General features: G+C 38.8%; 1 protein-coding gene across 8 annotated transcripts in view; it reads left to right on the plus strand.

The window, feature by feature from the left end:
* HUWE1 (HECT, UBA and WWE domain containing E3 ubiquitin protein ligase 1) overlaps window positions 1–15,828 on the plus strand; it is a 143,255-nt gene that overhangs the window by 53,718 nt on the left and 73,709 nt on the right. For all 8 annotated transcript variants that reach the window (XM_060001899.1, XM_069540321.1, XM_069540322.1 and 5 more), the window contains 9 exons: window positions 38–178; window positions 393–498; window positions 1,756–1,881; window positions 2,403–2,504; window positions 2,963–3,043; window positions 12,508–12,614; window positions 13,157–13,334; window positions 14,196–14,287; window positions 14,911–15,122. In XM_060001899.1, coding sequence (XP_059857882.1) covers window positions 38–178; window positions 393–498; window positions 1,756–1,881; window positions 2,403–2,504; window positions 2,963–3,043; window positions 12,508–12,614; window positions 13,157–13,334; window positions 14,196–14,287; window positions 14,911–15,122 — 1,145 coding nt within the window. The remainder of the gene's footprint in view (window positions 1–37; window positions 179–392; window positions 499–1,755; window positions 1,882–2,402; window positions 2,505–2,962; window positions 3,044–12,507; window positions 12,615–13,156; window positions 13,335–14,195; window positions 14,288–14,910; window positions 15,123–15,828) is intronic.

Here is a 15,828-nt window from a genome sequence, read left to right on the forward strand (position 1 = left end):
TCATTTGATTGGTTTTACCTTTTTCTCTCCCTCATAGGTCATAAAGTTTCTTGGTGATGAACAGGACCAGATAACATTTGTCACCAGAGCTGTCAGAGTGGTTGACCTCATCACCAATCTGGACATGGCAGCTTTTCAATCCCATAGTGGACTTTCTATCTTCATTTATAGACTTGAGGTATACAAGGAGCACTTCGGAGCACTTTGCATATACTTGTATGTAGTGAGAGCTGAGCCTAGGAACTATCCTTATAACCCTAAAGAGCCATTTTATCCCTCTTTTGTTTTTAGAAACCAGTTCTGTAATCTGCCTGTGATATTCTTTTGTTATAAATATTTTTAATCTCCGTTATTTATGTAGGATTATCTTACTGTTTTCCCCTTGATCGTAGCATGAAGTGGATTTGTGCCGAAAAGAATGTCCTTTTGTGATCAAGCCAAAGATCCAGAGACCCAGTACTACACAAGAAGGAGAAGAAATGGAAACTGATATGGATGGTAATTAACAGTTACTATAAGCATTGGTTCATTATCTTCTTTTTCCCAATAAAGTGTGAGCTCCGTGAGATCAGGTTACTGTTTTGTTCACTGCTGTAATCTCCAGTAGTGCCTGATATGTATATCATAAGTGTTTAAATATGTGTTAGGGAAAGATAAGGAGAATGTAGACACTAAAATGGGACCCTGTGAAACTACCTGGCCATTTTGAGAAGGAAAGGGAGAGGTGAAAAAGTTGTTGGGTAGGGAACAAATTTTAAATCATAAAATCTGAAAGATAGAAGACAAGGTATTCTTAATCTTGGGGTGCATCAGGTAAGTCCATTTTTAAAACTTCCCCCAGTTCGTAGCTCTTAATAGTACCAAAAATAAAAAACTTCCACAAAACAGCTTTCTTAGAATTTAATCTTATCTTGACCCAGGATGTCATTACATATATCTGTTATCATGCTAATAATAAAGGTATTAGAATTTTTATAATGCTTTCATTCTTTACACTAAATATACCTAAGTTTTCATTCCTTTTTTTCCCGAACACAATTAACTATGTGCATTGCTGCCCCTAGAAGCCCCTTTACCCAATTTCTATCTGTAGTCTACAGTGGGTGACTTGGCATTTGAGGTAATGGGTGTGGTCATGTGGTCCTGAGTGCTGATTAAAATGTGACATCTCCTAAATGTGGTGGTGTAGAAGACAATTTAAAGACTCACTGTTCACTATAAATCAGTGGTTGTCAAACTTTAGTAAGCATAAGAATAAATTAAAGTGCTTGCTAAAATAAAGATTTAGTGCAATGCTTGATTTAGTAAGTAAGACCAGGAAATCTACATTTTTAAAAACTAATCTTGGTGATTGTGATATACTCGTAGAGAAAATTGTATATTCACTGAAAAGCAGGTTAGAAAACCATGAGTTTGTGTTTCCTGTGTATAAGTAGGCACATGTATGTATGTTTGTGTATGTATAAAAAAGATCAGAAGAAAAACCCACAGTTGGTTGAATCCGCAGATGTGGAACCTCGGATATGTAGGGCTGACTATAAAGTTATATGCAGATTTTTGACTATATAGAGGGTTGGGGCCCCAACGTTTGTGTTGTTCAAAGGTCAACTGTATTTTCATTTTGGGTTTCAATATTCTAATCCTTCTCCATTTTGATATCATTCATCTCACCTTACGGAAAAAAATTGTTCTCAAATAACCTTCTCTTTGGTGGTGCCTTTTATTCTAATTTCTTTATCATAACTTTTACTTTAGTTGCAGATGTGACTATGGAAAGTAGTCCCGGCTCATCCATCCCTATGGAGCACCGGCTGGATGTTGAATTAAGGGCATCAAGTTCCAGCAGCACTAGCATCTCCTCTGGCCCTGGCCCTCGTCCTGGTATGTAGACGTGGAGAGACACAGCCGATAACAGTGATTGAATTACTAAACTAGTGAAGCAAGGTGCTTTGGGGGAGCTCAAGCAGTACATTTGGAGGTTTGCTTCTTATGACTGTGACTGTTACTTTGCCATTCTGGTATTCATTTTCTCGTATTAACATTTATTTCATAGCATTTTATAATTTTCCAACTATTCATACTTTGATTATTTTATCAAAACATCCATGTTTGAGGGCAGATAATATTCAAAATAGTAACTGAGGATCAGAGTTAATCTTTTTACTTTGTAATTTTTCTTTTTTACTTTAGACTTTTAATTTTAGTATAGGTTTTGTGTAGTCCTTGGTGATTTATTTTTTCCAGTTTTAAAGCTTAGGTAAATGTTCTTCCCAACATCCAGAGATTTCACTTCGCATGTCTGCTAGTGTTGCTATAGTGCATGTGGATCTAAAAATTTGTTTTATGTACCTGCTCATTGTACATAATGGTGAACCAGTATAATCCTCTTTCTCCCTTGCCAGGAGTCCAGTGTATTCCACAGCGAGCCGCACTTCTGAAATCCATGTTGAATTTCCTCAAGAAGGCCATTCAAGACCCTGCTTTCTCAGATGGCATACGACATGGTATTTGATTCTAGATACTTTCTGGAGGGGTGTTTGACTCTCTCAAAAATTGGTCCTTTTCATACTTTTTAGGAAAAGGCCATGCCATTTTGAATAGCTTTTAGTCCTTTAGTGTCACTTTTCCTAGACCTAAGGATTGTTCGTTCAACTATTTAATAATGATTCACCTATTTTTTTTCCTTTTCCAGCTTTTGAATCTGTGTTCACTTCCAGCCTGCTACCCCACTCTGTCTCTCAGTGTCTGTATTCTTTTATTCTTTGACCTACTGTTAAAAGGTTATTGCATGGACAAGGAATAAATAATAGAATATCAGGAGGAGACAAGTGGAGGCCATTAAATTGGAATCAACATAGACTTTGCCACCATGTGGTATATGTAATATATTGATCCATCATCCCCACCCATCAAACTACTACTGGTCTCATCATATTCTTCTTGATGTTTGCTTTTCTCTTAGTGATGGATGGTTCTCTGCCTACCTCCCTGAAACACATCATCAGCAATGCAGAATATTATGGCCCATCACTTTTTCTCCTAGGTAAGTGGAGTTGAATTTGTTCATACCAAGCTGGAATAACCTAGCAGTGTTCTCTGTGTGTTTTATATCCTTGTAGAATTTTACTATCCACATTTGTCCACTGTGTGATTATGTATCTTTCTAGTTGGTGATGAAATAGAGAAAGGTCAGAGTCCAGTTTCAAATAAATATCCATTTGCAGTGTATTGTGTCGGGCAAATGTGATAACTACTACACTACAGAACTCTTTTTTGCAGTGTATTGTGAATCATTTGTAATCAGTAGTATTATTGTACACTTGGATTTTTGTGCTACACTTACATTGCAGGTGTGATAGGAAACATGTCTTTATTCAATGGTTAGTCCCTAACCTTGGTCTAAAAAGCCCAATCAGAATGGTTTCCATTCTCAGAATTAAATGTCAGACCTGTAAGCTATAGTATAGAAAATTGTTTCTTACTGTAGAAAATTGTTTTGGAACCTGTGGGTACTTTGTAGTTACTTATAGAAAATGTCCTTGCATTTTGACATCACCACTACTTTGAGTATTGCTGTTGTTAAAACCTCATATTTATTAACTGGCATTTATTGAGTGCCATACATATTCAGGACAATACACGAGATGTATATGCTTCTAGAATTCTCCTTAAAACTGCAAAGGAATTTAGTGGGAGGTGTAGAAATAGAGAAAGCCTCCTTGTACCAGTAGCACACATATTTTAATACTTTGGGGTGTCTAGAGGGGGAAGTTTTGGCTACTACAGACTCAGATGCTTAACTGCCTTGCCGAAGCAATTTAGGAGTTTTTTTATTAACTTTGTATCCTGTGACTCTACTAAATGCTTTTTATTTTATTTTATTTTATTTTTTGTTCCTGAACTCAGAGGGGAAAGCATTCAGTCAGTATTTCACCATTAAGTTTGAGGTTAGCCAAAAAAAAAAGTTTGAGGCTAGCAGAAGATTTTGTGTTGACTGTTTTGTTCCTCTTGATCAGGTTGAGGAAATGTTCCCTTGTGTTACAGCAACTCCATTTTGACATGGAGAGGCTCCCTCCCAAGGTTAGTTTCAGGTGGAGAAACTCCTGACAGTAGTCCTTTGGTATGATCAAAAAAGGATTTGTTAACACAGTTGGAGAAGTCCCAGGTCAAGGGACAGGGAAGGATGGCTCTCTTTGGGAGAAAGCCCCAGAACAGAGAAAAGCAAGTGCACAGGCCTTTATTTATAAAGGGGAAGTTTAAAAGGCAGCAAGAGGATACATGTTCTTGTGGGTTGGGGTGGGGAGCAGGTGAGCCCTCTCAAGATGATGAAGGAAGCAGTAAATGAGACTTAGAGCATAAAAGCAAACGTCAATGTAGGTCAAAATTCCTTCTTTAAAGTCTTGATTCATCCCTGGCGTTTGAATTAGCATAACAACCTCCCAGGTTCCCTGTAAATAAACTTGTACTTGAAAGGGACCAGATTTGCAAAGCCAGCCCAAAGTAATTAGTCCGGCAATTATTTTAGCTCCATAAATAATAGTGTAGAGCCTTGCACCCCAGGCAGAAGGAGATGGCCAGGAAAAGAAATTAATGGGGATTTGAGAATCTCTTGGAGTATTTTAGTAATATAATTGGCTGTTTTGGTTTGTTATTTTATTTGTTGAACTATTCTGGATATCTTTCCTATATTATTAACCCACATGCAACAGGAGGTCCCCTTCAAGGCACAAGCTCCACTTCGAAATACCAGTAGGTAGTTTAATGTAATGTATTATCAATTGTCATAGCAAATAGATTGCTTTGTCCCTCATTAAGGGCTTCTAAGACCTGAGTTGTTTGGTTTATGTGGTCGGCCAGGAGTTATGCCATTATCTGGGTAGCCTCTATGAGATGAATCTGTTACAGAATTAAAAAGACCTAAACACCTTGTGTCTATTACACCAAAGCTGGTGATGAGGCCAAATATAATAGGTAAAAAGATGTCTCAGTGCTCCCTTTTGTAGCCAGTTGATGTTGCAGCCTAGGGGGAGGGCATGAAGGGGAAGTCAGCGAGGAAGCACCTGGTGAGGTTGTGGTGTCCTGCTGCAACAATTCCATGCTAAAACCCACCAAATAAAGATTCTGACTCCTTTCATATCCTACCTCTGGCTCTTCTACCCACTTTTATACCCAGTTGTGTCCCCTTTAACTTCCTCAACTGCCTTTTCTTCTCTCTCACCTCCTGTCTTAGCCTTGCCACATTTTAATCTGTTCAAGTCTGCATATGCTCTGTTCCTAGCCTAGCTGACACTAGTACCAACATGGTTATTGTGGACTCCTTAACTGGAGAGGGTGACAGGTAGTCAGTATGAATATTGAAGACCTCCAGAGCAGCAAGAGTTATTTGTATAAGTGGTTGCGTCTCCTGGGGCACCTGGTAACATTGCTGGAGGTTTAGTGCTCAAGTGACATTCTCTGTTACTATTACAAAAAATGTTGTCCATCAAGTTGAGGAAGAAGGAAATGTGGGGTCGTCATAGGGGAATAATAGAGAGTGAAGTATGAGACTGTCCGATGAGGGGAAATCAGCTCATGGGGCCATGGAGTTGTGATGAGTATAGCAGCAGATATGGGACCAGTTAACATTTGAGGGTGTCAGCATCGAGTCTGGGACTATCAATTATGCTGAAATCATTATCTAGGATGCTGGGTTGATGGGAGTCCTGGCCTAGCCCCAAAACTTTGATGGAAAGTTTTATACATTGGAGAAGTACTTAGAGAAGTGACTGAATATCAGTATTCCTTTGTCCCCAGGAGTTATAATGTAATTTCTTACAGGAAAACTGTGGACTGATTGAATACCCCAAACAAGTGAAGTCACAGCATAGACAAGAAAGGGCCCAAGGAGTTTGGCATTGAGCTGGAGTGGTAGAATCCCAGACCCAGGCCAGCCAAATGAGGCATTGCCAGGCCAACCAGAGTCTGGCAAAATGTTATGCTAGAATGTTGCATAATATTTTCAACCCTGTGGTCTCCGGGCCTTGGCATGCTAGAGGTGCCTATATATTATAGGGGCCACGGGCATTGTTATCCCAGATTATGTAGTGGTTTCTCAGTCAGTATCTCCGTAATAGCATGGATTCAGAGCTAGCATCCTATTTAAGAGTGTTGGTACTGGGAACTAATTTAAGATCTTCCTTTCCTCTTTGGAAGAACCATAAAGTTGTAGACGTGGGGCCAGCCAGGCACCAAGACCTCCATTTCCTGCAAAGAGGGATCTCCAGTTAGTGAACCTTTAAAACTATTGGGTTAGCCAAAAAGTTACTTCAGTTTTTAAGTAAAAATAAAAGACATATTTTTCATTTTCACCAAGAACTTTATTGAACAACGTATTCACCCTTTTGTTCTACTACCTTCTGCCATTTTTCAGGCAACTTCATAATTCCATCTTCCCAAAACATTTTATCTTTTTGAACAAAGAACTGTTCCAGGTGCCTTTTACGGTCTTCCAGAGAACTGAAATTTTTCTATTAACAGAATTTTGTAAAGACCAAAATAAATCCGAAGGTGCAGTATCTGGTGAATACGGCGGATGAATCAGAACCAGCCAAGCTGTAACAATTTTTGCCTGATCATCAAAGAAACATGCAGTCTTGCATTATCCTGATGGAAGATTATGCATTTTCTGTTGACTAATTCCGGATGCTTTTCGTCGAGTGCTGCTTTCAGTTGGTGTAATTAAGAGCAGTACTTGTTGGAATCAATCGTTTGGTTTTCCGGAAGGAGCTCATAATAGAAGACTCCCTTCCAATCCCACGATATACACAACATCACCTTCTTTGGATGAAGACTGGTCTTTGGTGTGGTTGGTGGTGGTTCATTTCGCTTACCCCACGATCTCTTCCGTTCCACATTATTGTAAAATGTCTACTTTCATTGCCCGTCACAATTTGTTTAAAAACACAACATTTTTGTTAGTTTAAGTAGAGAATCGCATGCAGAAATACAGTCAAGAATTGTTTTTTTGCTTAACTTATGTGGAACCCAAACATCAAAGCGATTCACATAACCAAGCTGGTGCAAGTGAATGTCAGTGCTTGATTTGGATATTTTGAGTGTGTTGGCTATCTCCCGTGTGGTATAACGTTGATTGTTCTCAATTAATGTCTCGATTTGATCTCTATCAACTTCAACTGGTCTACCCGACCATGGAACATTCTTCAGCGAGAAATCTCCAGCATGAAACTTTGCATACCACTTTTGACACGTTCATCAGTCACGGCACCTTCTCCGTAAACTGCACAAATCTTTTTTTGCATTTCAGTTGCGTTTTTACCTTTCTTGAAATAATAAAGCATAATATGCCGAAAACATTGCTTTTTTTCCCTCCCATCTTCAATATTAAAATGGCTACACAAAAATTCACCAATTTTGATAAGGTTTTTTTTTAATGCATGCTGATAGGACAGCTGTCACAATACAGTCTAACAAAATTGTTTCGAATTAAGTTAAAGACAGCTAAGCTACTAGAGCCATCTTAACGGAAGAAAAACTGAACGAACTTTTTTGCCAACCCAATATATTGGGCAAGGTCTTTGGCAGAGACCTTTCTCGTGGCATACAGAATAGTCTGTTTGGGAGTGTGAGGGCCCTCAATTTCCAGCGAATCCCAGTCTATTATCCACTCTCTGGGTAAGTGCCAGTCTATATATTGCACCAGGATCAAAAAGGGAAGGGGTCTTTAAGTGAGGGGGGATTTTCTTTGGGATCATAGATTCATATATGGGGAATGTCCCCTTTTGTGGCCAGAAAAGGGAATGGAGAGGTCCTCATTGCGTTTAATTAGGATGCCCTATGAATTAAAAGGTTAAGAGTTCAGAATAAAGTGGGCAAAAGAGAGACCCATTTAGGAGACCATTGTCCATTTTGTAAATTTAAGAGAGCATCCTTGAGTAGGCCATTATGTTTCTCTGTTAGCCTGCTGTCTGCCAACAGTAAGACAGATTGGAAGCTCAAGTGATGCCTTGTTTTTACAGCCCATGTCCAGACTGAATGAGCAGTAAAATATGTACCCTCATCAGAGTCAGTGTTACCAGGAAGCCCAAAGGGAACTAACATTTTGTGAGGCCTATAATAATACTATTGTTAGCAGTAGCATGACAGGAAGGATAAACCAAGATCAGGCCTGTCTTAACAATCAATCTTTGTTGAGGGCATAGCAATTTGCGCCAGCATATTGAGGCAGTGGCTTAACAAAATGAATTTGCCAGTCAGAGAAGGGGTGTTCATTCCTTGGTATGGATTTCCATTGGCCATAATGCCAATGACAGGACAGGACACAAAGATCACAATGAGAGGCCATAGTTTGGGCTAAGGCCAGTGTCATGGGGATGCCATGGTGTTTAGCCCATATTTAAGGGTCTGGGGACTGCGGTGACTGGACATCTCATGGACCCACTGAACCAAGGACAGGTAGTAATATCTGAGCTTATTTAAAAAGTGTGAGCAAGTTAGTCAGCTGTGGCATTAAAATGAACTTCTTCTCTGGTGGCCTTAGCATGAGTTGAGACACGAAACTTCAATTGTAATATGCAAAGTATGAGCAGTAATATATCCCCAATGTGGAAGGCCCCATAGGGCATGATCCTGAATGGGATAATTACTTTGAGCCCATTGACCAGAAATAAACAGTGAGGCCATTAGCTACCACACAGGAATCTATAAACATGGAAAATGGACATAACCATTATTGAAGTGTGTTCTCCAGTGCCAAAATGACTACAGTCAGCTCTCAAGTTGAGTTGACTCTTAAGTCCCATCCTTTATCAAGAGTGACGCAGTCAAGGGGTGGAAAGCAGCAACTCTCCAGCAGGCTCTATCACGTGTGATTGCCATCCATAATATAAATGAAATCCCCTTTTTACTGGATTTTCTACTCAACAAAGGTATGTCCCTGTGCTTTTATGTCCTATTCCAAGTACCCTAAACAGTCTTGAAAACCAAGGTCACTTGGTTAGGTAAATTATCTGCAGGACAAAAGCCTGAGGCTCTAAATTCTTGGTGCTTTTTTCATATTCTGAATCTTAATTTTCTTACTCCTCTTTTTTGTAATTGCTATCCTTATATTGTTTTATCGCCATCTAAACTTTTAAAATCCTCTGCCAAAATGGACAAAATAAGACCATTAGCTTGCCTTAACGTCACTTCTTTTTCAGCATTCTCTTTGTTTTCTTTTTAGTAACCCTTGGCTTTCCCTCTCTTCGATGCATTTTTTAATTTTGTTAGAGTACCTCTTTGGGTAATCTTTAGGGTGTTATACTTCCTTTAAGAAGTTTGTGGACGTTTCTCCACTGTCTTACGTTACATATTGTAAATAACCATGTTGTTAAACTGGTTCTTGTTCCTTTGTAGGTAACTTCATTTTCTCTTTACCCTTGAAGTTCACAAACTTTACCAAGATGTATTCATTTATTTTATAAATTGACTTATTTTTTTGTTTTTTGTGGTTTTTTTGGCGGGGGGGGCGGTGGTTGGCTGTGTTGGGTCTTCATTGCTGTGTTCAGGCTTTCTCTAGTTGCAGCGAGCGGGAGCTTCTCTTCGTTGTGGTACGCAGGCTTCAGTAGCTGTGGCACACGGGCTTAGTTGCTCCGCGGCATGTGGGGTCTTCCCAGGCCAGGGATGCAACCCGTGTCCCCTGCATTGGCAGGCGGATTCTAAACCACTGCACCACCAGGGAAGTCCCTACCCAAGGACTCTTAACATTGCTGATGGTATTTTTAAATTGCTGAAAGGGCTTTTTAGAAGACATTTTGTCCATTTTTTGTCCATTATTAACCACTGCGCCAATAGGGAAGCCCTACCAGGATGTATTTAGTTCTATTTCTTTTCATTGTTCCCTCATAGCACTTGGTTAGGCTCTTTTAAAAATCTAAATATTTTTTCCTGCTTCAGGGAAATTCCTTTGGTTCCTTTTAACTTACATGTTCTCTCCTGGAAACCCTATGGTTTAGCTAATTAGACTACCATATTGATCTCATGTCACTTACTTTCTGAGAGAATTTCTTTATAATCTTTCAAGATGCCTATTGCATTGTCAAATCTTTAATTCCTTACAAATGTTTTTGATCGCCAACTATTACCTTATTTTTCAGAGACCCTTTGTCTTAGATTATTGCTGTTTTATGGGTTTTGTGGTTTCTAGAATTTTTTTTTTTTTTTTTTTTTTTTTTTTTTTTTTTTTTTGCGGTACGCGGGCCTCTCACTGCTGCGGCCTCTCCCGTTGCGGAGCACAGGTTCCGGACACGCAGGCTCAGTGGCCATGGCTAACGGGCCCAGCCGCTCCGCGGCATGTGGGATCCTCCCAGACCGGGGCACGAACCCGCGTCCCCTGCATTGGCAGGCGGACTCTCAACCACTGCGCCACCAGGGAAGCCCTAGAATTTGATTTTAATCATAAATTTTTTAAGAGTTGTTTCTTTTAGGAGTTAGTTGCTTGGTTCCATCTGGAACTAATTGGTTTTAGTGTGTTCATTCGAATTCTTAATCATCTATTAATTTTAAAAGAGGGCTTAAACTGTCCCCGTTGCACAGTAGCATTATGACATAGCATTATATTAAATAGTTAGACCTCCTTAAAATAACAGACTTGATGTCTTAGTAACCTCTAATAGAACACTAATTTTAGTTTATGAATACTCAATTTTAATAGCTCCTTAGAATTTAGACGTTTGTACGAATGGAAGTCTATTGAAGGGTCTGTCATACACCAATAGAAACCCAAAAAAAAGGACTTAAATTTTCCATAAGTTTATAGCTCATCAGAAATACCAAAGGCCATTGACAACTGTTGGTCCCAGTAATTGTCATATATCTGCCATTTCAATAGCATTTGATGAGAGGTGCTCTGTTGACCATCATGAACTGAAAATCCTCTGGTTTCTTTTAGATCTCAGGCATCAGCAATTATGAGTTTGTTTTATACATGGTTTATGGATATTGTATGTGCATGTGCCTTCCTTGTCAGGTTTTAAAATGAAACTTTTAAAAATCTCATTAAATGAGTTAGGAAGCCTTGTTTTAATTGCTCCTAGAAGGTTTAATAACACTCACATCTAAAATTGTTGGCTTGGTTCCTTTCTGTTACTTGGCAGTATTTTTTAAAAATTCTTGTAATGGTCTAGTCTGCTTTGCTATCATTTCTTCATAGTCGATTTTTATGACATTTTCTTACAAAAGCATTGCACTTCATTGTTAACACGCAGTTTGTAAAATTTTATTTGTTCTGAATCCAGTTAAATCTCTTTTTTTCATTGCTAATATATATTGCTCTCTTTATTAGATTTCCCTTAAGTTTGTAAGCTTTTTCAGTCTTTTCAGAGGGCTGGTTATTGGTTTTAATTATTTGTGCATTTTGCTTGCAATTTCACTAAATTCTACTTTCTTCTGTTTTTTCTAGTTTCTCTTTTGTTTACTTTTTAATGAATGCATTAATGCTGTACTGTCTTCTCTTGCATAGAGTTTTTTCCATATTCTTTTTGCCATATTTGCATTAATGGTAGTCTTAAGGCACGTTTCTATATACTGTCAAAAATTGGTCAGATTAATACGCAAGGACTCTTTTTTTTCCGCGGCATGTGGGATCTTCCCGGACCAGGGATCGAACCCGTGTCCCCTGCATTGGCAGGCGGATTCTAAACCACTGCACCACCAGGGAAGTCCCTACCCAAGGATTCTTAACATTGCTGATGGTATTTTTAAATTGCTGAAAGGGCTTTTTAGAAGACATTTTGTCCATTTTCATCAGTAAGTTTACATTCACTTTAACCCAGCAAACACACACTGCCATCTTACATTTTTTCCTGCTTAAGCAGACAAAAAAGGGTATATTTTTAGGTTTATCAATTCTCACCATTATGGACTGGTTTATATGCATGGTGGTACATGTATTTAGTAGAACAGTATGCAGCCATTCAAATTGAATGAGCTGTAGTGACGTGGGAAAGATAAAGGAGATTATATGGTGCATATTACAATTGAAAAAACAAGTTAACCTCATTCTTATCAAAATATGCTCATAAAAATCTTGAAATTTTCAGGTTTTATTTATATATTTTTTCTTAAATTTTATATATTTAAGGTGTACAACATAATCTGATATACATAGTGAAATGATTTCTACAGTCAAGCATTATCTCCTCACATAGTTTCCCTTTTTTGTGTGATGAGAGCACCTGAAATCTACTCTCTTAGCATATTTCCACTACTCATTACAATATTACTAACTATAACTGTCATGCCTATACATTGCCCCATAAAAATCTTGAAGAGTAGTCACTAAATTCCTAATGGTGATCAATCTCTGATGGGCAATATTAGTACTTTTACTAAGCTCATGCACGCGATTAAATTGTTGTACATTGAGCTCTGGGTTTGTTTTTTTTTATTTTGTTTTGTTTGAGCCTTTGAAGTTTTGCTTTTAATACCTGTGAAGAATCTCTCAGTTTCTTATATCTTTCATCCTTTTTTTAGCTACTGAAGTGGTGACTGTGTTTGTATTTCAAGAACCATCATTGCTCTCCTCACTCCAGGACAATGGATTGACAGATGTCATGCTGCATGCACTGCTGATCAAAGACGTGAGACCTTTCTGCTGATCTGTAAAGAATGTTCCATGCATACCCCTTTCCATAAAATATACAGACATATACACACACACACACTTGAAAAGCAGTCTTATGGCATGAAAATCCTATCTTTTGTTTTCTACGTGTAGTATTGAAATTATTGGAGGGTGTGGGGAAGGGATAGTTAGGGAGTGTGGGATTGACATGTACACACTGCTGTATTTAAAATGGATAACCAATAAGGGCCTACTGTATAACACAGGGAACGCTGCTCAATATTCTGTAACAACCTAAATGGGAAAAGAATTTGAAAAAGAATAGATACATGTATATGTATAACTGAATCACTTTGCTGTACACCTGCAAACTATCACAACACTGTTAATCAACTATACCCCAATGTAAAATTAAAAGTTTTTAAAAAAGAAAGAAACCTTTGGACCTGGTCATCAAGATCCGTTTGATCTCTCTGTGTAGTACCCCTGGCCAAAGTTTCCTAACTTTGTACCTGGACTCTTTCAGATGTCTTCAAGCTCACTTTATTTTCTCTCTAGGTTCCTGCTACCCGTGAAGTCCTTGGCTCCCTCCCAAATGTATTCAGTGCACTCTGCTTGAATGCCCGAGGTCTTCAGTCATTTGTACAGTGTCAGCCTTTTGAACGTCTCTTCAAAGTTCTTCTGTCTCCAGATTACCTCCCAGCCATGCGGAGGAGGAGGAGTTCCGATCCTCTAGGTAAGTAAGGATTTGCCTTTAAATAAATAATTGGTTGGCTGTTGTGCCAAGAGTTAGGTGATTATCAAGCCACCAGTTGGCAAGGAAACCCTTCCTTGACCTCACTTCATCATGTGTCTGGCTAGGTGTGCTAAGCTTAATGGGAATTATCACCATATAGTCTATTGCAGGGAGAAAAGAATACTTCATCCTTAACCTCTGCTTATAATATTTCCATGCTTCTCAACAGTTCACTGTTAAATGTACTGTTACAATGCTGGTGAGAAATAGGTATTAGAAAACCAGCAGTAGATTTTCAGGTCCACCATCTAGTCTTCAGCAACAGGAGATCCTGGTAATCTTCTGTTCTAATATCCAAGTCCCTAAGATAGTCACAAATTAATAGATTTCCTTCTCAGTGTATTTGAGACCAGATCATTGAGGTGTAGCAAGAAGGAGGGGTTCCAGAAAGAATCCAGTTTTCAAAAATGTGCTTTGTCACCACTGTAGCATTTTAGCCACTACCATTCTTTACCGGGGCAGTCAGGGTTAATGGTTTATGGTTCTTTTGTTTCTCGTTCTCTCTTCACCCTACAATACTAGTTCAGACCTTGACAGTAGAGATTACTACGGTAGAATGTAGCATACATGGTTACTTTAAAATGTGTTTACTAGATGATAAATTTCTTTCCTCCTCCCCAGTGATTTGGTTGCAGAGGTTGGTGTGAATTCATTTGAGAAAGCATGGCATTAGAAAATCACAACAACCAGTTCAGTTTCTTCTTTCCTCCTTATATTGGCACCAAAAAAAAAAAAAAAAAAAAAAATAGCCCAAGCTCTATTTTCTTCAGTCTTTCTAACAATTCCATTTTTGACTTTAAGGGGATACTGCCTCCAACCTCGGGAGTGCTGTTGATGAGCTCATGAGACATCAGCCAACCCTCAAAACAGATGCAACGACTGCGATCATCAAGGTGGGAAGTGATACGGCTGTGACCATGGGCATGAGAGAGCAGTGAAGTGGGAGTTTTTAGGAAAAGGCAAGACCTACTGGAGGTCATTTGGATTCTTAGACTGTGCCTATAAGAGGATTATTCTGCCTCATTTTCTCCAAGTCCTTGGGTTGGTCCTTTACCCCACCCCCCAAAAAAGTCACTTAAGTATTGCTTTCTTATACAGGATATTAAGAAGTTGCCAAGGCTTAGCTTCTGTTTGTAAAAGCATATTACCCTTTCTAATCTTTGTTGCTTGGTTTTTGTTTTGGGGTTTTTTTTTTCCACATTTACTAGCCCTGCCGGTTGCCTCTTAGGATTGTTGAAACTGGTAAATGAGTTACTGGTGGTTGGTGAATTAGAACATGGGGTCACATCAATCAGTCAGTCACTTAACAGCCATGTGACCCTGAAGAAGTTATTTAACTTCACAGAACTTCAGTTTCCTTGTTTGTAAAATGAAATTAATGACTATATTCCAGGAATAGTGTATATAAAGTGTTTTGGCACTTCTGTATATAGCACATAGAAAGTGCTCCAAAAATGTTAGTCATCACCCCATTCCTTAATTACTAATAAGTAATCTTGTTTCCTTTGCCTTTCAGTTACTTGAAGAAATCTGTAACCTTGGAAGAGACCCTAAATACATCTGTCAGAAGCCATCAATCCAGAAGGCAGATGGCACTGCCACTGCTCCTCCCCCAAGATCTAATCATGCTGCAGAAGAGGCCTCTAGTGAGGATGAGGAGGAAGAGGAAGTACAGGCCATGCAGAGCTTTAATTCTACCCAGCAGAATGAAACTGAGCCTAATCAGCAGTAAGTGTTCACAAGACAGGTTCTCTAGCCTTGTGATCTTGAGCATGTTGTTTTCATCTGTAAAAATGAGGGAGTTGGATTAGATCCAGTTATAAGGTTCTTCCGGCCCTAAATGTCTGTAATTTATCTTTCTTTGACCCTTGTGTGTCGTTTGTGCTTTGGTGTTTGTTTTGGTTGCTTTAGCAAGCTTTCTTTTTTAGACGCTGTTCATGAAATTCAATCAGAATTCAGTATATCAAATTAAAAGGCCTTCTTCAGAGGATTTCCCTTTGTTGATTTGGTATTCCATGTCATTGACTGCTTGATTGTTTTCCATAAGTGAGCATACATTAAACACATTGCACTTTTGAAGCCTATCTCCTAAGAAGTTCTTAAGAGTTACAGGGATTTGTTGTTGGTTGGTCTCTGTTTTTGTTTATTTCATCTGTTCATTCCAGATACATCAGAAGGCTTTGGAATGTACTATATGATTGTAACTAGGCACAGTAGATTTTCCTTCTATTTATTTGAGGTTTGTTCTACATGAAAATTGATTACCTGGATGGTGAGATGGGGATGGGGGGGTGAGCTTAAAGACTGCTGGTAGACCTGGTTCTTCGAGCTTACAGTGTTCGCATGCAAGGGATGAAAAGCAACTGCTGTAGCTGTAACTCTTAATCACCTTCATGCTCGAAATGGGCATGATCCCTCTGGACAGTCATGCATT

The sequence above is a fragment of the Delphinus delphis genome, chromosome X (genome assembly GCF_949987515.2).
Source record: "Delphinus delphis chromosome X, mDelDel1.2, whole genome shotgun sequence".
In the NCBI taxonomy this organism is placed as follows: Eukaryota; Metazoa; Chordata; class Mammalia; order Artiodactyla; family Delphinidae; genus Delphinus; species Delphinus delphis.